Source organism: Trichechus manatus, unplaced genomic scaffold, assembly GCF_000243295.1.
Source record: "Trichechus manatus latirostris isolate Lorelei unplaced genomic scaffold, TriManLat1.0 scaffold00207, whole genome shotgun sequence".
In the NCBI taxonomy this organism is placed as follows: Eukaryota; Metazoa; Chordata; class Mammalia; order Sirenia; family Trichechidae; genus Trichechus; species Trichechus manatus.
This window is the reverse complement of record NW_004444143.1, coordinates 4,093,075-4,114,229: the sequence shown is the minus strand read 5'-3', so window position 1 is coordinate 4,114,229 and position 21,155 is coordinate 4,093,075. Positions and strand designations below refer to the sequence as shown.

The following is a 21,155-nucleotide window of genomic DNA, read 5'->3' as shown; positions in this document are numbered from 1 at the left end:
AGGAAGCTGTTGCATTCCCTACATCTGGTTATGTCCGAGAGCTCCCACTTTCCGATAGGGATTTCTGAATTTATGGGACCACGGACGTACATGTGGTTGAACGTTGCCCAAATGGGTGTTATGCAATGCATGACTGTATATATATATATATACAGTCATGCATATATACATATATATATACCTACAGTCATGCATATATATGTATACAGTTATGCATATATATACAGCCATGCATATAAGGTCATGCATATATATATAGTCATGCATATATATAAGTCATGCATATATACATACAGTCATGTATGTGTGTGTGTATAGATATATATGTGTGTGTGTGTATATATATATATCTATACACACACACACGCACACACACACACACACATATATGTAACAAAGTACTAAACCAGCAACGGCCTGCAAATGTGTAAGTGGTAAGTGCCTTAAAAAATCCACTATCAGAAGCGAAGAAATTATTGTACACACATCTTAATACCTTAGCACAACACTACCAGTGGAACTTCCTGTGATGGCAGATTTCATGTTCTATATCGGTGCTGTCCAGTACAATGGCCACACGTGGCTACTGAGGACTTGAAACATGGCTAGTGCAACTGAGAAACTGTTTTTTTAATTATTGTTATTATTTCATTTTAATTAATTGAATTTTAAATTTAAATAGCCACAAGGAAGGAAAAAATTGCATTAATTAAGGGTAGGGTTGCACAGCCAATTAACGTAATTACTGTCAATAAGCTGTACACCTGTAAAAAGTTGAATTGGCAAAAGCTGTGTGACAGATATATTCAAAACAATGACAAAGAAAGGAAAACAGTAGCTCCTGAGGCTGCTTATATACAACCAAACACCTCATGGGATTTGGTTTCTTGGTTTGGAGGTTTAGGGTCATGGTTTCATGGGACATCCCAGGTAATTGGCCTAATAATGTGTTTAGTGCTTCTATTCTACCTCCTAGTTCGCTGTGCGGTGCCTGGGGTCTTAGAAGCTTGTAAGTGGCCATCCAAGGCACAACAACTGGTCTCTATTCGACTGGAGCAACAGAGGAAGAAGGAGAATCATGAAAAGGAGGAGGATATGGAATGTGTGGCTAATTGCCTCCGTGAACAACTGTCTCCTTTGCCATGAGACCAGAAGAACTAGGATGGTGCCTGGCTACCATAACTGAACACTTTGATCAAAGATTACATAGAAGATTCCTGATCAAAAGGGGTAACATTCAAAACAGAATTTTAAATTTTCATGGAATCCAGCTTTTCTGGAGCCATGGAGCCTGGATGAACCCCTGAAACAATTGCCCTAAGATAATCTTTAAACCTTAAATCAAAAATACCCCTGAAGTCTTCTTAAAACCAAACAACAGTTTAGCTAAACTAGTAAAGAATGTCTGCCTTGAGCATTTTACCCTGTTGAGATCTATCTATATGGGATCAAATTGACAATACCCCTGAAGTCTTCTTAAAACCAGACAATAGTTTAGCTAAACTAGTAAAGAATGTCTGCCTTGAGCATTTTACCCTTTTAAGATCTATCTGTGTGGGATCAAATTGACAACAGCAACTGGAAAGATCAGATAGGAACCTTAGGGGGCAGTGAGTTTATATTAATGGGGGAGGAACAACTCAGAAAACGAGCGTGAGAATGCTGGCACCACTCGAAGGATGTAATCAATGTCACTGAACTGTACACGTAGAAACTTGAATTGGTGTACATTTTTGCTGTGCATATTCTCAACAACCATAAAATTAAGAAAAAAATTAAATAGCCACAGGCTGGTTAGAGATAGCACAGCTTTACAACTAAAAGTTAAAATAAAATTTAAAAGCTCTTTTGAGAGAAAAAAATTATAGTCAACATACCAGTGTACTGTTTATTACCTTATTACCTACTCTGTGCCCAGTACTGTTTATTGCTGCCTTTTTACCTACTCTGTTCCCAGTACTGTTTATTATCCTCTTACCTTCTCTATGCTGAGTACTGTTTATTACCTTTTTACCTACTCTGTGCCCAGTACTGTTTATTGCTGCCTTTTTACCTACTCTGTGCTGAGTTCTGTTTATTATCCTCTTACCTCCTCTGTGCTGAGTACTGTTTATTACCTTTTTACCTACTCTGTGCCCAGTACTATTTAATAGCTTATTACATACTCTGCCAAGTACTGTTTATTGCCTTTTTACCTAACCTGTGCCAAGTACTGTTTATTACTCTATTACCTACTCTGTGCCCAGTACTGTTTATTACAGCCTTTTTACCTACTCTGTGCTGAGTACTGATTATTACCTTATTACCTACTCTGTGCCAACTACTGTTAATTATAGCCTTTTTACCTACTCTGTGCTGAGTACTGTTTATTATTGCCTTTTTACCTACTGTGCTGAGTACTGCTTATTACCTTTTTATCTACTCTGGTCCAGTACTGTTTAATACCTCATTACGTACTCTGCAGAGTACTGCTTATTATCTTTTTACCTACCCTGTGCCAAGTACTGCTTATTACCCTATTACCTACTCTGTGCTAAGTACTGTTTATTACCTTATTACCTACTCTGTGCCAAGCACTGTTTATTGCCTTTTTACCTACTCTGTGCCAAGTACTGTCTATTACCCTGTTACCTACTGTCATGGATTGAGTTGTGTCCCCAAAAAATATCTGTCAACTTGGCTGGGTCATGATTCCCAGTACTGTGTGATTGTCTACCATTTTGTAATCTGATGTGATCTCCCTATATGTTGTAAATCCTATCACTATGATGTAGTAAGATGGATTAGCAGCAGTTATATTGATGAAGTCTACAAGATTAGATAGTGTCTTAAGCCAATCTCTTTTGAGATATAAAAGAGAGAAGCGAGCAGAGACACATGGGGACCTCACACCACCAAGAAAGCAGTGCCGGGCGCAGAGTGTGTCCTTTGGATCTGAGGTTCCCGTGCTGGGATGTTCCCAGACCAAGGGAAGACTGATGCATCACGAGGACCTTCCTCCAGAGCCAACAGAGAGAGAAAGCTAGGTGCCCTGAATTTGGACTTCTAGCCTACTGAACTGTGAGAGAATAAACTTCTCTTTGTTAAAGCCATTACTTGTGGTATTTCTGTTATAGCAGCACTAGATGACTAAGACATCTACTCTGTGCTGAGTACTGTTTATTACCTTATTGCCTACTCTGTGCTGAGTACTGCTTATTACCTTATTACCTTACATGAGCCATCTCACCGAATCATCTCAAAAACCCCATTTTATTGATGAGGAAACTGAGTCTCAGAAAAGGGTGTAGGCAACTTCTCCCTGGTTATGATAGGGAGGACTGGCTGTGCTAGGATTGAAACTAGGTGTCTGCAACTCCAAGATAGTCTCCCATCCCCCTTCACTCATACCCTCCCCATCCCAGCCTCCACTCCTCCCACCCTGGCCCTGGCAAGCCCTCATCTCACCTCCGGCTGGACAGTGCCTGCTACCTTTTCTTGATTGCCTCATTGATACTGTTCACAATTTTCTGCAGCCTGGCGTCATCCACAAAACCATCACCTTTCTGGGCACAGAGGGCAAGAGTACAGACTTGTCTACCCCATCCCCCCAGAGCCCCAGTCCCACCCTCCTTCCCTGTCTGGGACCCTTGCTCAGAATCACCTTCTTCGAATGGACCAGTTTCCCGTCCACAAACACTTCAAACTCCCCCGTAGCCTGGGAAGAAATGTCCTCCTCCTGGGAATGGAAGGTTGGGGGCTGGGTGAGGCCCCCCTTCCCGCCCTACTTGGGGGTCTCCAAGCCCTGACCACCTCCCGCCCCCAGGCCACCAGCACACTTACAAAGAGTAGACGATTTGGAAATTGCTGCTCCAGATTCTTTCTCAGTAGAATGTACTGCAGAACAATGAGGAGATGGGGTCATGGGTCATAGATCATGGGGTCATGGGGTCACGGGAGAGAGGAAATAAGAACTCTTCCCAGGCTTCATACCCCACATTCCCCCCACCCTTAAAGCCAAAACTACTCACCCGAAGGCCATAGCTTCAGAGGCCACTGGAGACAGAGGGCAAGAGGAAGGTGGCCGAGAGGAAGGGAAGACACAAGATACAAGTCAGGGCTCTCCCGTGGCTCCACCTCACTCAGGGGAAGACCATAGTCCTCCTGTGGCCCACAAGGCCCCACACAATCTGCCCCATCACCTCCCTGCCCTCACTTCCTCCCACTCTCTCCCTGGCTCACCCTGCTCCAGCCACAGGGACCTCCTAGGTCTTCTTCCAACACTCCAGGCACTCCCTGCCTCAGGGCCTTTGCACTGGCTGTTCCCTCTGCTGAATGCCCTTCCCCTAGTCTCTGCACAGCTCCTTCCCTCCCATCCTTTGCTCAGTGAGGCCTTTCCTGAACCCCCTAGAGAAAATTGTAACCCCTTCAAGATGCCTTTTGTCCATAGCACCGATCACCTCCTAATATACTAGATAATTTGCGATTTGTCCCCTTTTTTTTTTTCAGTTGTGATTTAGGTGAAAGTTTACAGAGCAAATCAGTTTCTTATTAAACAGTTAATACACAAATTGTTCTGTGACATTGGTTGCCAACCCTGTGACGTGTCGACGCTTTCCCCTTCCCTTCTCCACCCTGGGTTCCTTTTTCCATTCTTTCAGCTTTCCTGTCCCTTCCTGCCTTCTTGCCTTTGCTTTTGGGCTGACGTGCCCATTAGTCTCGTATACATGATTGAACTATGAAGTACGTCCCTCACATGTGTTACTGTTGGCCCTATAGACCTGTCTAATCTTTGGCTGAAGGGTGAACCTCGGGAGTGACTTTAGAACGGAGTTAAAAGGGTGTCCGGGGTTCTTTATTGTTTTTTGCCCGCCCTCCAAACCAGAATGCCAGCACCATGAACAAGGGCAGGGATCTTTATCTTTTCGCTGCTGTGTCCCCAGCGCCTGGCCCATGGTAGGCCTGTCGAATGAATGAATTAATGAATTCATGGAGACAGACAAAGAGATAGAGAGAAAGCAGGAGATGGGCGAGAAAGAGAGAGGGGGAGATGAGGAGAGAGATAGGAAGAAGGAGAAAGAGACAGACACACAAGGCGGGAAAATGAAGACAAGGAGCGAGTTGGGGAGAGACAGGGAAGGCTGGTAAGACGCGCAGGGCAGAGATGGCAGACAGAAAATGTGAGACAAGGAGAGGGACAGGGTGCGGAGACCCTTCTGCCGGTGGCCAAATTCAGCCCTGAGTCGCAGGGAGGTCAAGGAAGGTCAGTGTTACTGTTGCTGTTACCACAACCCAAGAGGCTCTTCGTTTAGCAGGCTCCCTCCCGTCACTCAGTGTACAGCTCAAGTGCTGCCTCCTTAGAAAGGCTATCCCTGACACCCAGCCTGAAGCCCCTTCCTCCTCCCACAGAGCACCCGTCTGCATTCACACTAACAGTATGCTGACTTTGTGTCCTGGCGCCTCTCCTCCAGAGTCGCGCATGCGGCCCTGCTCAGCCAACACAGGACTGACTGACTGAATGAATCGATGACAGTGAATGGATAAAGTGCGGAGCCAGAAGTAACACTGCTGGCGCAGGGCAGGGATTTGAGCCCAGATCTCTGGAACCCCACAGAGAATGACAGGGAAAGTCAAGTTTCCAACCTGGCAGTTGGGACCCTCCCCTCGCCTTTTGGAGCCCTAGGGGTGTACTTGTTAAGGAGCTTGGCTGCTAACCAAAAGGTTGGCAGTTCGAATCCTCCAGCCGCTCCTTGGGGAGGAAGGGAGGTGTGGGTGGGGCCGGCCCTCACCAGTAGATCACTCGAATAAGGACTCTGTTGTCCATTTGGACGTTCTCGCTGGTGGAGGCGAGCGCGTCGTTAGAAACCGGTACACAGATGGCTGACAGCTTGGTCTCCAGCATAGGCGCTGGGATACGCCCGGGGATGGAATCCGTCAATTTGGTGGCCGATGTGTCTACCGTCGGGATGGTCCCGAAGGCGGACCCCAGTATCTCAGTGGCTGATGGAGTGAGCGGCGGATGGGGACCCTCGGCGAGCTCAGATAGGCTGGTGACCGATGGGACGGCCTTCAGACTCGACGATCGCGCAGGCTCCTTAGCGGGCGACAAAGTTGGCTCCGCAGCCGGCTCTGGGGGTGAATCCAGTAACAGGGGCGGGGTCGGGAAGGATCCTGGGGCGGGAAACTCAGCCGGGATCGGGGCGGGGGGAGCGGCCGGGACCGGAGTCGGGGCCTGGATCGGAGGCAAAGACCGGACCGGAGTCGGGGCCTGGACCGAGGTCGGGGCCTGGACCGGTGTCGGGGCCTGGACCGGAGTCGGGGCCTGGACTGGGGTTGGGGTCTGGACCGGGGTCTGGACCGGGGTCGGGGCCTGGACCGGTGTCGGGGCCTGGACCGGAGTCGGGGCCTGGACTGGGGTTGGGGTCTGGACCGGGGTCTGGACCGGGGTCGGGGCCTGGACCGGTGTCGGGGCCTGGACCCGAGTCGGGGCCTGGACTGGGGTTGGGGTCTGGACAGGGGTCTGGACCGGGGTCTGGACCGGAGTCGGGTCCTGGACCGGGGTCGGGGCCTGGACCGGGGTCGGGGTCTGGACTGGGGTCGGGGTCCGGACCGGAGTCGCGGCCCGGACTTGAGTCGTGGCCAGAACCGGAGTTGGGACCCGGACCGGAGGCAAAGACCGGACCGGAGTCGGGGCCTGGGCCGGGGTCGGGACCTGGGCCTGGGTCGGGGTCCGGACAGGGGTCGGGGTCCGGACCGGGGTCGGGGTCCGGACCGGGGTCGGGGCCCGCATAGGGATCGAGGCCCGGCCCAGAGTTGGAGCCCGGACAGGGGTCGGGGTCCTGACTGGGGAAGGGGCTGGGGCCCGCGCCTGGTTGTTCATGGGGGGGCCAGTGGGGGCCGAGGTATCCAGGGTTGGGATTCCCGCCCCGCCCTCCTCCCTGGGGCGGGGAGCGCACACCCGCACCAGGGTTCTGAAACGGAACGTGGCCACAGGGGGCACTGTTACACCGCGTTCACTCGGAGCAGACGGTCAAGGGATGAGGCCGGACCCTAAGTCTTGCCTAATAACTCCCACTCCTTAACTGCCACTACCGGGTAGGAAACACCCACGCGGTCCCAGTGTCTTCCGCAGCCGTCATTAACATTCATGTATCCAGAATACGTTTCTTGAGTGCCCGGTCCCGTGCTGGGTGATTATGGGACAAAGGTGTCAGAAAATCCCTGGTTCCTGCCTTCACCAGGCTCCCTGATAGGGGACGCGCTGGCAGAGGAGTCTGGGCTGGGAGGGGCGCAAGTATTGAGCTGTGGGAGACTAGAGGAGACACTAGACTTAGTCGGTGGCAATCAGAGAGGGCTTCGTAGAAGAGGGGACAACTGAGAGAGCTGGAAAATAAGAGCAACAGCAACAATAGAGAATCAACATTTATATAGCGTGAAGTGCTACACACTTGCCCGCAGTAGTTAGTAGAAGAGCTGGGATTCGAACTCAAGCTGTCAGACTCCAGCGTTCTAGCCCATCACCACCCTGAGGAGGACTCGATCAAACTGTGACCTCGTCACAGGCGAGAACTTGGCTGTTTCATTCGCTGCTGTATCTGCAGCTCCTAGAACAAGGCTTGGCACACAGTAGGAGCTTAATAAATTGGAGTGAATGAAAGTGTCAAGAAAAAGGCATTGACTAAGGAGAGCTGAAGGCAGAGGAAAAACGCTGGCTTGTTCAAAGGGCTGAGAGAACCCGGGCAGCCACACGTGCGCGCGCGCGCGCATACACACACGATCTTTTTTTTTACATATATATGTTTAAAAAAAAAAAGTCTATTTTGATTCATGGCGACCCCATGTGCTCCATGTGGTTTTCAATGGCTATAATCTTACGGAAGTAGATCTAGATCCCCAGGTCTTTCTTCTGAGGTACCACTGGATGGATTTGAACTGCCAACTTTTTGGCTAGCAGCAAAGTGCGTTAACGGTTTTCACCACCCAGGGGACTCCTGGTAACAAACCTGATTTTCAGGGGAGTAAGTGTGGGAGACGGCCCCCTTTGCCATCCTATTCCATAGCATTTCAGCAGGCTGCCCCTACTTGCGGATACACAGTGAGCACCTGACTAAGCCTGACCAATCAAAAGTAAACCAAACCCCCTTGGTGATTGGTTCAGACATGGCCATGTGACAAGCCAGGGCCAATGAGAGCCTGCCTACATATGAAATCATCCCACGAGAAACAGCCAACTGGAGAAAGACACTGTGTCACACAATCCGTTTGAAGATACAACCTTCCGCAGGGTTTTCGTTTTTTTCTTTCAACTAGTTTTGAGTTGTTTCTCCCCCCTGCTACAGTTAGAGTGCTATCTATGATGCTTTTAAAGCACAAAATTTCTCCCCTTAGCCCCAATGCCAAGTACAATCAGACGGACGAGTCATAGTTGATCAAAATACAAGCGTTTATAGATGTCTCTGGAGAGATGGGGAGAGAAAAAATAATAGGATATAAATAACCATTATGTACAATTTCCAGCGGTAAAGTTCTCCCCGCTACCCCTCCCAACGTGAACTCCGAAGTGTCTGGGACAGAGATTTGGCACCACCAACTAAATAGAAAAATATCCAGGATCTGTCTCTAGGCAATGATGGTGAAGGGGCAGGTCAGGCCTAGAAACAAAATGAGTAGGAGGTATTAGAAAGGGCTGCCCTCGGCCTCTTCTCCCTCTCCCCAGTAACTGGAAATCAAGTTAAGGGGTTCTGGCCGAGGAACCCCACTGTAACCTCTTGAAGCCGTAAGTCGTCCAAAGAGAAGCTGGGCAACAGCTCAAAACGACAGCAAGAGGGATGTAGGATAGATTTATATTAACTCAGAACTGGTAATTGGTTTTAAGAACCTTCAAGAGATTCTCATTCTACACAGAGAAAAAGGCTTAGAGATAAAGCCGGGACTGCCCCCACCGGGTGTGCCCAATCTGTGTAGAGGAGGTGGACAGGGACAACTACCTCCTGAGCATAGATTGAAGGAGCAGATATGACATAAATCGCTCGAGAGTCTCCATCTTCCGGGCGACTCCAATCAGTGGACAGGCTGCAGGTGAAAAGAAAGGAAGGAAAGATGCAAACCCCTTAATTCTCAGATCTTGTTCTCCCACTCACCACCGAGGGAAATCTGAAGCCAACCAGAATTGTGGAATGAACCAATCAGAAAAGCGAGAGAGCACGGGGGGAGGGGTCAACAGGAATGGGCCAATCAGGAAGGTTATTCAAGAAATCAGGCCAATTGTCCTATGGAGATCGATGCAAGCAGCCAATGAGAACATGGCATACAGCTGTAGCCCGGCCCCTCACCTCGGGCCATCTCCGGAATCCTCTCGCGTACGCATGTTGTTGAGAGCATCAGGGAGGGCGTGGATCGGTGGCTCCGGGGTCCCTGCCAACAGGCGAGACCCAGTATCCCGGCCAGGGTCACGGCGTCGCAAGTGGACCAGCAAGAACGCAGCGCCGGCCAAGCTCGCGGCCACCAACAAGCCCAAAGCCAGCGGCAAAAGGAAGCGCTGGGGGTCCCCCTGGCTCGGGCCTGGTGAGGCCGCGGAAAGTGCGCCTGCGCGGTCATCCGCACCGTCGGGGTGAACCGGGAACTCACACCGCGCGCCCATGTAGCCGGGCGCGCAGGCGCAGACGAGGCCGGAGAAGTGGGCGTAGCAGCGGCCGCCGTGAGCACAGGGGCGCGCGGCGCAGGGGTCGGCGCGCTCCCGGCAGTCGCGGCCGCCGAAGCCCAGGGCGCAGGAGCAGCGGCGCGCGCCACCGCCCTCCAAGCACGTGCCGCCATTAGCACAGGCGCGGCCGGCGCAGTCGTCCAGGTCGTGCTCGCAGCGTGGACCCGCGAAGCCTGCGCGGCAGCGGCAACGCAGGGCATAGCCCAGGTCCAGGCAGAGCCCGCCTGTGAGGAAGGGGGTGTCAGGGGGCGCAGCCGTGGGAAGGGAACCCTCCCAAGCGCGCCGCGCTCTTCTCCTATTTCCCGCGTTTGTAATCCCCGCCCTCATCTTTCTCTAACGACCACCCTCTGTCTCTGTCTAGCTCAAGGGCTGGCCTCTTGGAGTTTGCCCAGGCGGTCTATCTGCCTGCAACGCCAGCCCGCTTCCTTTTCTACCTGGTGACGTCTTGGGTTAGCTCAGCCTTCCCTTTTTGGCTCTCTCTGTCTTCTTTTTTCTCGGCTTCAGCCACACATATTAACAGTTCCAGAACTACGTGTGGTCCTCTTGCTCACTGCGGCGCTCAGGGACCCCACCCCACCCCGCACCGTTCCAGCCTCCCCGCCTCACCATTCCGGCACGGCTGCAGGCTGCACCGATCTACCCTCTTCTCGCAGTTGGAGCCCTGGAAGCCGGGCGGGCAGTGGCAGACGTAGGCAGAGTCGGGGTCTGCGCCCCCTACACACAAGCCGCCGTTGAAGCAGGGTCCATCCGCGCATGTCACCCCGCTCACCTCACACCGCAGCCCGTAGAACCCACGGGGGCAGGTGCACTCGAAGGAGCCTGATGTTTCCTGGGCAGGGGCAAGAAGGCTTGGGGCGGGCGCTCTCTTTGGAGCAAAATCCCATGCCCCTCCTCAGAGTCTTAACTATGGGGTCGGCTCTTTTTCCAGTCTCAGCCCTCAGCATGCAGGAGCCTCCTGTGGGAAGCCCTCCCTAGACAACCCCTCGCTGCTCTCCATGTTTCTGTGTCTACCCGTGTAACCGCACAGAAAAGAGGCCCAGAGGCATCCAGTTGCCACCTCTACCCCTCTGCCTACCACGTGCTGCCTGCCTGGTCTGCCCTCCCGATTCCGTCCTCATAGCTGCCTTCTGATCTGGTCTCCCCAGTCCCCACAACTTCAACCCTGAGTGTGTCTCACTGTCCCACGGTGGCGGTATCCCCGTGGCCTACACTGGTCTCTCCCTTACCCCGACAGGCACGGGGCTCATCCCCACCTCCACAATTTTGCTCACCCAGTGCTGCTCACTTAGTCTACCCTCACGTGGTACGCCCCTCGGCCAAGTTGTACTTCAAAAGCCCCACCCCGTCCCACCCCCTCCAGAAAGCCTCCTCTTATGTTCCGCCTCTCCCCCGAGATCCCAAATCCCCATCCCACCTGGCCCCACCATCCCCTCCCTTGGGCCCTCAGTTCTCTATCCTCATCATTCCCACCTCCACACCTTTAGGTACTGCCCTCCCCAGTCCCAGCCCCATCACCTAGTCCACCTTCAAGGTCCACCCCAGATGCAGGCTGGACACCTCCAGGAAGCCCTCCCTAACAGCCACCCCCGGCTCTCCACCCTAGCTGGTGTCACATGGAGAGGGAGGTGGAAACTCCCAGAGAGTAGGAACCAGGATGAGGTGGCGGTGGGTGATACTGACACTACAGCTGCCCCCGTTGGCACATGGGTTCCCGTCACAGGGCCCAGGCCCGGGTATGAGGCATCCAGCTGTGGCAGAGGATGGGCCCCTGGGGCTGAGGCAGCTGCTGGTGGAGACCGGGACCGTGCAGAGGGGCCCAGCCCATCCCTCCAGGCATCGACATTCATCGGGCTGTTCGCAGAAGCCATGCTCTGGGCTGCAGCCAGCTCGGCATGCCACTGTGGGGGACAGAGAGGCAGAAGGAAGAGGGACATAGATGTCGGGGAAGGCCAGGGTCAAGGGGATGGGAATCGGAGAGAGGTTCCTGAGGGCTCTCCATGTTTCATCCTTGTGACGACCCTCTGGACTAGATGGTATTGTGTGCCCCAGGTTACAGACAGGGAAACTGAGGCCCAGAGTGGTGAGGTGACTCACCCAGATATGAAGTGGAGGACCAAGGATCTTAACCCCGGGCCATCGGGTGCCAGAGTCTGTGCTCTGGGAAGGAGGATGGAGAGGGGACTCCCAGCTCTAGGCTTGGAGAGAGGAGAATGTGGGAGGAGGGATTTATGACTGGGAAAGGCCCCTGGCCTTTCAGGAAGATGTGAGGGTTTGGGTTAGTCTGGAAGTTCCTAGGGGTCTCCATAGAGCTCTGAAATTTGGAAAGAGGCCTGAGAGGATCCAGGGTTAGTTGCGGGTTCCCAGGCTTTAAAAAGCAAGGGGATCTGGCCTGCAATAGCAGGCAGAGAGGAGGGAGGATACCTTGGGAAGTCTGAGAAGAGTTTCTAAACTCCTAGGTGGAGGTACGGAGGCCCCAGAATTAAAAGAGCTGTGGGTGTCCTCACATCTAGAAGGGGTGTGGGTATAGGAAATGGGTGTTGGGGTCCTATTTGGGGCTGACGAGTTCTGGGAAGACAGAAGGGGGCTGGGGTACCCAGGCAGGGCTAGTGAGAGACCTGGGGTCCTCAGTTTCCCCAAAGGTGGTAGTTGGAAGCTGGATGGGGGGGCTGGGTTTATGGGCAGGGATCGGCAGGAGTCCTCACTTCCTTGGAGAGGGGTGTCTGGAGTACCTGGGAGGATTCTGGGGTCCCGAGTTACCTGAAGACGGTAGCTGGGTTGTGAGAGGAGATTGGGGGAGCATGAAGGTAACTAAGGAGGGACGGGGTCCCAGGTGGGATGAGGTGGGGTTGAAGGGAGGACTCACGTGGTACCGCGCACTCGTCCTCCGCAGGAGCGCAGGGGCGCTGTCCCGGGCTGCACCGCGAGGGGGCGCTGCGCGAACGGCAGAGGCGCGTGCACGCGGCCCCGACGGCGGGCGGCTCGCAGCGCGCGCGGTACGAGAAGCGCAGCTCCCAGCCGCCTGCGCGCTGCACTTCCCTGGCCCACGGGCCCCCGGCCGCCAGGCGCCACCGTCCGGCCACACGCGACAGCAAGCTCCAGCCTGGTCCTGCAAGGACAAGGGAGCGGCGCTGGGAGAGACCTTATCGGACGGCGGCAGGACCCAGGTCTCGCGATAGAGACCGACAGCGCTTGCTTGCACTCAACGGGCCCCAATTAACAAAAACCAAACCCATTGCCTTCGAGGGGTTTCCGACTCATAGCGACCCTATAGCAGGCCAAAACAACCTTTATCCAGTCTTGGGGTCCTTCGACACCGCGAGAGCCGCAGTTACCCGCTTAGCAAGGCTATAAACTCCCGGGAAATTTTAATCTCACGATCCCAACTAGCTCCCTGTGACCACGTTGGCGATAGTTCTTCCACAAAAGCCATGCTATTGTTGGTTGCCTGGTGGATTCTGACTCACGGCGCCCCCATGTGTGCTGAGTAGAACTGCTCCATAGGGTTTTTAAGGCTGTGACCTTTGGGAAGCCGATCGGCAGGCCTCTCTTTTGAGGTGCCTCTAGGTGGCTTTGAACTGCCAGCCTTTCAGCTATTAGTTAAGTGCTTCACCTTGTGCGCCACCCAGGGACTCCTGTAAAAAGTGTGATGGCCCCGTATTTTGCCCCCAAATCCTTTGATATTAAAGTAATTGGTAGGCTATAAATTACCCCCTATAGCACTCGGTGACATCTGATATCTCCATATGGCCAAGGGACAAAAGCAGATCGCCCCCATATTGACCACAGAATCTTCCTATATCAAAATAGTGACAGAGATCCCAAGTACTAGGCCATAAATTACTCATGTTGCACCCTGAGACCTTGGAATACCGGGAGAGTGATAGTTTCCCCACAGCTTTGCTGTTACACCCTGTTACGGATTGAAGTGTGTCCCTCCAAAATATGTGTTGTAAATCCTGACATCTATGCCTGTGGTTATGATCCCATGTGGGAATGGGTTTGTCTTTGTTATGTTGATGAGGCAGGATTAGTGTAGGGTGTTATCTTGAGTCAATCTCTTTTGAGATATAAAAGAGATTAAGTGCAAGATCGCCCAGGAGCAAAAGCTCAAAGAGACAAGGACCTTCCTCCAGAGCTGACAGAGAAAGCTTCCCCTGGTGTTAGCACCCTGAATTTGGACTTCTAGCCTCCTAAACTGTGAGAAAATAATTTTCTGCTGGTTAAAGCCATCCACTTGTGGAATTTAAGCATTCGGCTCCTAACCAAAAGGTTGGCAGTTTGAGTCTACCAGCCACTCCTTGGAAATCCTATGGAGCAGTTCTACTCTGCTCTAAAGGGTCAGTATGAGTCGGAATTGACTGGACGGCAGTGGGTTTTTTTGTTTCGTTTTTTGGTTTAGATAACTAAGACACACCCAACATTGGGCTGCAGGAGCTTTCTACATCAAAATGCTGACAGAACCCCCAACACTGGGCCTCATGTGGCACCAGCTGTTAGTTGCTGTGGATTCTGTTTCGACTCATGACAACCTTATGTATAACAGCAAGAAACACTGCCCAGTCCTGTGCCATCTTCAGAATCCCATAGCACCAGAGCTTCTCCAAAAGTAAGGCTAAGAACACCCCATATCCCTCCCCGAAAGCTTCGCTCAATATTCTCCCTGTAGAGCCTGCAACACCCCATAGGGCTCATGGGACCTCTATATCGACATGCTGACACAGCCTCCCTTAAAGGAACCAGAAGTAACTCATAATGCACCTTCGATCTCAAGATCATGGTGGTGACAGAGGCTCTGGTAGCTTCAATTCCAAGATAGAGAGCTTCCCCATCTCACCCAGGGCCAGGGCCATGGACTCCCACACCCAGTGCCAAGACATTTCTGTATTGAGATGCCAAGACCCTGGAGCTGTCAACACCCAGTGCCATACTCCAGGAGCTGCGATGACACCACAGGACCAGGGATCCTGTGAAAGCCCCGCCCTGCATGCCCTTGGGGCCACAGACAGCACCAGGTCACTACCCAACACCCTCCACCACAGTCCCAAGACTGAAGACACTCACCTCCAATCTGCTGTTCTAGTTCTTCTCTCCAGGTTTCAATGATGAGAGAGAAGGTACCCTGGTTGGGTTGAGGGAGGGGGAAACATAGGAATAAAAGACATTGATCAAGGCAAGGACTCAGTGAAGACCAGAGTTCAGGGGTGAAGAGTGATGGTCAACTGTGAGGATCAGGCAGGCAAGGGACAATTCTCAGACGGACTGGCCCAGGGAAGGAATGGGATTTGGGGCTTTCTAAACCAAGGTCTTACTATGCGCTACGCACTTTATTCAAGACACCTGGGTGAATTCCTCACACGGAAACCTAGTGGGGTACCTTGATAATCCCATTTTACAGATGAGCAAACTGAGGCTGGCTCTAGAATTCGAATACAGGTCTGTTCAGCTCTGTGCTTTTGGGGTCGTGGGGGTGGGAGATAGGATTTTGGAGGTGAAGGAGTCAGGAATGGGGGCCCCAATTGGAAGAACTGAGGAAGGATAAAGTGAGATTGGGGGTCCCCAAAACAGGATGGGAGGGTTCCTAGGTGCAAGGAAATTTAGGGATAAAGATGAGGATCCCGGTATTAAGGTCTTCCCAAAGAGCAGACACTCCTTGGAAACCTATGGGGTAGTTCTACTCTGTCCTCTAGGGTCGCTATAGGTCGGAATCGACTGGATGGCGCCGAGTAGTAAAGACCAGAGAGAGTTCTGCGAATTTAGGGCTTCCCGCGGGTAGGCTTGGAGTTCTGGGAATTTGGAGTCCTCAGCATGCAGGGTGTGGTCAGAACATTTGGGGTCTCCAGTGAGTAGGGTTTAGGGGTCTGGGAATGTGGAATTCCACATGGTAGAGTTACTGGCCTGGGAATATGGGGTCGCAAGGGGACAGGGTTGGGATCTTGGAAGTTAGGGGGTGGATTTAGGTGGAGGGTTAGGCCCCCAGCACCGGGGCTACCTCAGGCCGGGTCTCACCGGCCAGGCTTCACGGAAGGGCACGCGCATTAGGCGGTTGGGCAGCGGCAGGTCAGACGTGGGCGCTCCGGACTGCCCGGTGTAGACGGGTCCGCGCGCGCTCAGCGCCGCGCCCAGGGCGCACGGGAACTCGGCGGCCTCCTCGGAGACCCCTGGCTTCAGGCAGACTCGGAAGAAGAGGCGGCAAGGACCCCGGGCGCTGCACGGCGACCGCGGGGCCCCGGGCCCAGGGCCCGGCCCGAAAGAGTGAATCTGCACCTCGAAGACGCCGGCCGGCCGTGCCTGGGGCGGACAGGGGCACGGGGTGAGGGGGCCGCGGGGACGCAGGCGTCCAGTCCGCCCCGCGCTCCCTCCCCAAGACCCTCGGGTCTTTCCCCCCCACACACACCTCGCAACCCTCCCTTCCCACTTCATCTCGCGCGGGTCTCTGACCTGAGGGAGGAAAAAGAGCGCCAGGAGCATGGTCCGGAATAGCAGCCGGGGCTTCCGCGGGGCTACCATGGCCTTTCGCGGGGGGTCTCGAGAATCGCAGCTGCTGGCTCTGGAACCTTATATTGGAGGGGACGGCCCCGCCCCTCCGGGCAACCGTCTGTCTCCGGGGGACTCGAGGGGAGGGGCTCTCCGGAGGACTCGAGGTCCCAAAAGGAGCTGCCAAAGAGGGCTGTGGTTTGTGGGCACTTACTTGGATAGGTCGAGAATGTATGATTCTGTGAGGATGTGCGGTTGTGGAGGTGACTTCCTGTGTGGTTCGGAGGGGTGGGTTAAGCCTGTGGGTGAGATTCTTAATGGTCTCAAGATTCTGTGCCCGTGGTGTCCACTTGGGGTGGGGTGTGTGCATGACTTCGTGACTGTGTGTCTGCGTGAGATTGTGTGGCTCAACGTGTGCTCAGACTTTGCGGTGAAGCCTGTTCCTGAGGTTGTAAATAATTCTAAGCTTCTGTGTGTGTGTCCACCTGCGTGCGAGACTAGGGGTGTACACGATTTCCCGTGACATTCTGAGGTTCTGTGGCTGTGTGGCTGCTTCCCTGTGCATGTGTGTGAGACCTGGGCGGCTGTTAGTCTCAACGTGACTTGGTGGTCTGTGCACTGCCTCTAGGTGGCCGTGGGTGTGATTGTGTGTGGTAGAGGCAGTTGGAGTATGTGACTGAGGGGTGTGTGTGAGCAAGCCTGGGTGTGTATTTACTGTGGGGGGCGTGGTGAGAGGTCCATAGGTGTAACCCTGTGTGGTTACGATGAAGATCGGGGGTTCTTTGTGGACCCGTGTGTGTGTGTCCGTGTGTGTGTGTGTGTGTTCGTGTGCTTCCCCCCGAAGACAAAGCCAGCCTCCTGACTCCGCATCACGAACGCACCAGACGCCAGGGCAGAGGAGCCCCTGCCTCAAAAGGGGCTCCCAGCTGTATGTAAATGTCGCCATCTGCCGGGCGGTCGCGCCCCTCCCCCTCCGGGTCGCAGCTGGCCTGCCCGCTCAGCCTCCGGAAGGTGTGAGGAGCAAATGGGCAGGAAATTCCGTCCTCACATTATCAGGGGCCCGCGATGAATGCAGCGGGTACCCGTGGACCCTCCAACAGCCCCTTAGTATTCCAGGGCCTCAGCGAGGAGATGCAGTTAGCAGCGGGTGTTCCAGTCTCCTGCCATAATCACTTACTCTCTGCCAGGCGCTGGGCAAAGCCCTTTAGAGGAAGTAAAGGCACTCATTTCCAGAATTTAAAAAATTTTAATACTTAGAAGCTAATGATTATAGAAAGAAAAATATGTCCAATTTATAGACATTTTTCTTTTGGAGGAGAAAGATAGGGTTACCGTAAAGCCTCCTCCAGCAGAGGCACATAGAGGTGCTCAGTAATTTTTTAATTACACCAGGGGTGTACACCAATCTAGAGTTTTCTCTTAATCCTGAGGACACCAGAGTCACCGCAGGTCTTGCACAGGGGAGGTCCGGGCCACGGTGAGATGGTGCAGAACACCCGCACTCCTCCGCACGGACTCTCCCTCTTCTTGTTACTCTTCCGATTCTTTGGTCTAATTCTTTCCTGTTCACCATTCAAACTTCACCTCCTCCAGGGGGCCCTCCCAAACACCTCCCACAGGGATCTGGCAGCTCCTCTGAGCTCTCACCACCCCCTGTACTTCTCCCATCTGGGGGCCCCAACCCCCCTGCCTGTACCTCCCCCATGCAGGCCCTGATCACTCTACAGGTCTTTCGAAAGCACAGACCTGACCAAAGCTCCCTACGCAGTCTCCCAGGGTCCCCAAAACATACTCCAACCTTCTAAAAGTTCCTCCTTCCACCCACCCCCTCACCCCCACTGACTCAGGTTATGCGGTCCCCCAAGGTAGAGTCAGATCTCATGGACAAGTTACTGGAAGGCAAATGGGGGTCCGCACTGGGTTAGGTGGTGGAATCAGCACCCCACTAAAGGAGCTAGTCAGAAAGAATCTGGGCAGCCGTTAGAACCAGCTGGGGAAGGAGGCAAGCCCTGCTCTGGATGGCAGCTTCAGAGGCTATCCAGGTGGGAGAGATCTCAAAACTATTAAAGATAATAATAACACCCAGGCCTGAAGGTGCTTCACAAGGATGCTCTCATTTCTGGGTATGACGTGTACCTTAAGGGATTTCCCAACACGTTTTTAGCTATTTATATGCTGACTTTAGAGCCCATGAGTCCTTAAAATAAAACAGGACTTGACTGCGTTGCGTGCGTGCCAGCCACCATGCTAAGTAACATGTCCATTTATGAACTCATTAGCAACTACAGCAGCCCTTGGAAATGCACCCCTCCCCCCATCCCAGGCCCCCTGGAGGCCTGTCCATCACCGCCGGCAGGACTGTGCGGCAGCCTCCTCACCTCACCACCTCTCACCCTTCAATGCAGAAATGTCCCTTCTCTGCTCAGGACCCCCTCATGGCTCCATCTCACGCCAGCTAAAAGGCAAAGTCCTCACTGTGGCCCATGACGCCCCAGACGAGCTGCTCCTCTCTGCTTCAACTCATTCCGCATCTCTCCTCCTCCTCCTCCTCACTCACCTGCTCGGGCCACGCAGGCCTCCATGCCATTCCTTGAACAGCCATGCCATTACCTCCCTCAGGGCCTTTGCACGGGCTGTTCCCATCACCTCCAACGCTCTTCCCCCAAATATATTCCTTCATTCCACAAAATTGAAGATGTGACTAGTAAACACCAGGCACAAACAAAACAAAAATCTCCGCCCTCGTGGCATTTTCATGGAAGGATGACAGAAAGAGTAAGTGACAATGTGTCAGACGGTGGTAAGCATAACGCAGAATAAATCAAAATAAGGGGGATGGGGTGTACTGGGAGAAGACTGTAATATTCAACAGCGTGGTCAGGGGTCACCCCTGAGCCAAGACCTAAGGATGGGGAGGCAGCCAGATGGCTACCTGAGGAAAACACTCCTGGCAAAGGGATCAACCAACGCAAAGGCCACCTGCACAAACCACCAGGCCGCAGACCTGCTCAAGACCATCAAGGATGAGCCCTCTCCCACACCCAGGGTTGGAGGGCAGGGGGCAAATTGACATTCTTCTTTGCAGACACCTATAAGCCTTTTAGAAAACCTAGAGTTCCGAGGTTCATTGTGGCCCACACAGTTTCAAATGAATTTTCATTAGTAAACAGCTATTGATCCATAATCAATGCCCATGGAAGCAGCAGTCAAGACATCAAAGGACGCATTGCACTCTGCAAATCTGCTGCAAAAGACCTCTTTATAAAGTGTTAAAAAGCAAAGATGTCACTTTAAAGACTAAGGTGCACCTGACCCGAGCCATGGTGTTTTCAATCGCCTCATATGCATGTGAAAGCTGGACAATGAATAAGGAAGACCGAAGACCTGATGCCTTTGAATTATGGTATTGATGAAGAATATTGAGTATTCCATGGAATACCAGAAGAACAAACACATGTGTCTTGGAAGGACAGCCAGAATGCTCCTTAGAAACAAGGACGGTGAGACTATATCTCACATACTCTGGACATGTTATCAGGAGGGACCAGTCCCTGGAGAAGGACATCATGCTTGGTAAAGTAGAGGGACAGCGAAAGAGAGGAAGACCCTCCCCGAGACGGACTGACACAGTGGCTGCAGCAATGGACTCAAGCATAGCAAGGATTGTGAGGATGGCGCAGGACTGGGCAGTGTTTCATTCTGTTGTACACAGGGTCACTGAGTCAGAACCGACTCAACGGCACCGAACAACACAGCAAACAGCAAAAAAGCTATTTTTTTACATATTTCACTACACTAGACGCCGGCTGGGACAGCAGGGGGACTTGGGTAGAAGATGGCTCAAGTCGAACTGGTATAGGATATTTCAATCTGTAAGTAATGAGTATGGCCTGGTAACAAGCCCACGTTCATACAGAGATAGAGACAGGCAGACAGAAACGATGTTTAGTCTGGATATGGATTATCCTATTTACTCCTCTCAAGCACTCCACCAAGATAGGTACTGTTATACCCCCATTTCAGAGATGAGGAAGCTGAGGCAGAGAGGTCTGTGCCTCACCTAAGGTTCACACAGCTGCAACTTGAGAACCCTACATGGGAGCGCCTCACTCAGCTCTAAAGCCTACCCTATGAAGTAGGTGCTACTATTTTACAGGGTGGAAACTGAGGCACGGAGAGGTAGAGCAAGTTGCCCAAGATCACACAGCCAGGAAGTTGCAGAGCTTGGATTTGCACCTGGGCAGCCTGGAGCCTGTACACTTAATGCACAACCCTGCTGTCCAATGTGGGAGCCAGGAGCCCCCTGTGGCAATTTAAAATTAAGTAACATTTAAAATTCTGTTTTTTCAGTCACACTGGCCACATTTCAAGTGCTCAATACCCGTTAAGTGGCCACTGACTCCTGTACTAGACAGACAGACACAGAACACGGAGCCCACCACAGCAGGATGTTCTGTCGGGCAACACTGCTACAGCCTGCCCGTTTAGTTAGGAGCCAACATTTAAAAACTGGGAGATTTAATTTAAAAAATCCCAATTTCTAGCTTCTGCTAAAAAGATCAGAAGATGAAACAACTCCAGGCCCACCTTCCCATGGGGTGACAGCCGGCTGGAGCAGAGTGGCCCTGCCCTCTTGTGACGGGGACATCTCTGCTCCGCCAGAGCCCCAATGAGCCCACTCTTCACGTAGTCACATAGCAGCCTGGCAGCTACCTGTCTTCAAAACCCGTGATGCCGTCCTCACGTCTCTTGTCCACAGGTGGAGAGTCTGGGGCCAGAGGGAGATGTGCTTTTTTTTGCAGATCACACAGCACACAGAAAGATATGGCCAGAGGGACACAAGTGTTCTGATTCCCAGGTCAGGGAACCGACCCTCCTCCAACAAAGCACCCCTCCATGCTTGGCAGCTGATCAGCCACTGTGGGAGAGAGGAGCGATGACCCCCCAGGCCCTGACCTCAGCCCGATGTCCCCATCTGGTGACTCTCTGGACACATGAGTCA

General features: G+C 52.9%; 2 protein-coding genes across 2 annotated transcripts; both read right to left on the bottom strand.

The window, feature by feature from the left end:
- Nucleotides 1-3,467: 3,467 nt before the first annotated feature.
- Nucleotides 3,468-6,859, bottom strand: SELENOV (selenoprotein V). Its single transcript, XM_023742316.1, has 6 exons — nt 6,290-6,859; nt 5,769-6,211; nt 4,011-4,035; nt 3,823-3,876; nt 3,644-3,718; nt 3,468-3,545 (listed from the first exon to the last, which is right to left on the bottom strand). Exons 1-6 carry the CDS (start codon nt 6,857-6,859, stop codon nt 3,468-3,470), a joined length of 1,245 nt encoding a protein of 414 aa, XP_023598084.1.
- Nucleotides 6,860-8,830: 1,971 nt separating this feature from the next.
- On the bottom strand, nt 8,831-16,234 carry DLL3 (delta like canonical Notch ligand 3). The gene is made up of 9 exons (XM_012559023.1): nt 16,118-16,234; nt 15,686-15,967; nt 14,741-14,798; nt 12,543-12,785; nt 11,360-11,577; nt 10,286-10,508; nt 9,312-9,903; nt 8,967-9,051; nt 8,831-8,875 (listed from the first exon to the last, which is right to left on the bottom strand). Exons 1-9 carry the CDS (start codon nt 16,184-16,186, stop codon nt 8,831-8,833), a joined length of 1,815 nt encoding a protein of 604 aa, XP_012414477.1. The 5' UTR covers nt 16,187-16,234.
- Between the last annotated feature and the right edge of the window lie 4,921 nt (nt 16,235-21,155).

Coding starts and splice junctions, on each gene's coding strand:
- DLL3 (XM_012559023.1), bottom strand. CDS start 16,186: ATGGTAGCCCCGCGGAAGCCCCGGCTGCTATTCCGGACCATGCTCCTG. Junction 14,799..15,685: donor CCTTCCGTGAAGCCTGGCCG/GTGAGACCCGGC, acceptor CAACCCAACCAG/GGTACCTTCTCTCTCATCAT. Junction 8,876..8,966: donor CTTCAATCTATGCTCAGGAG/GTAGTTGTCCCT, acceptor TTCTCTGTGTAG/AATGAGAATCTCTTGAAGGT.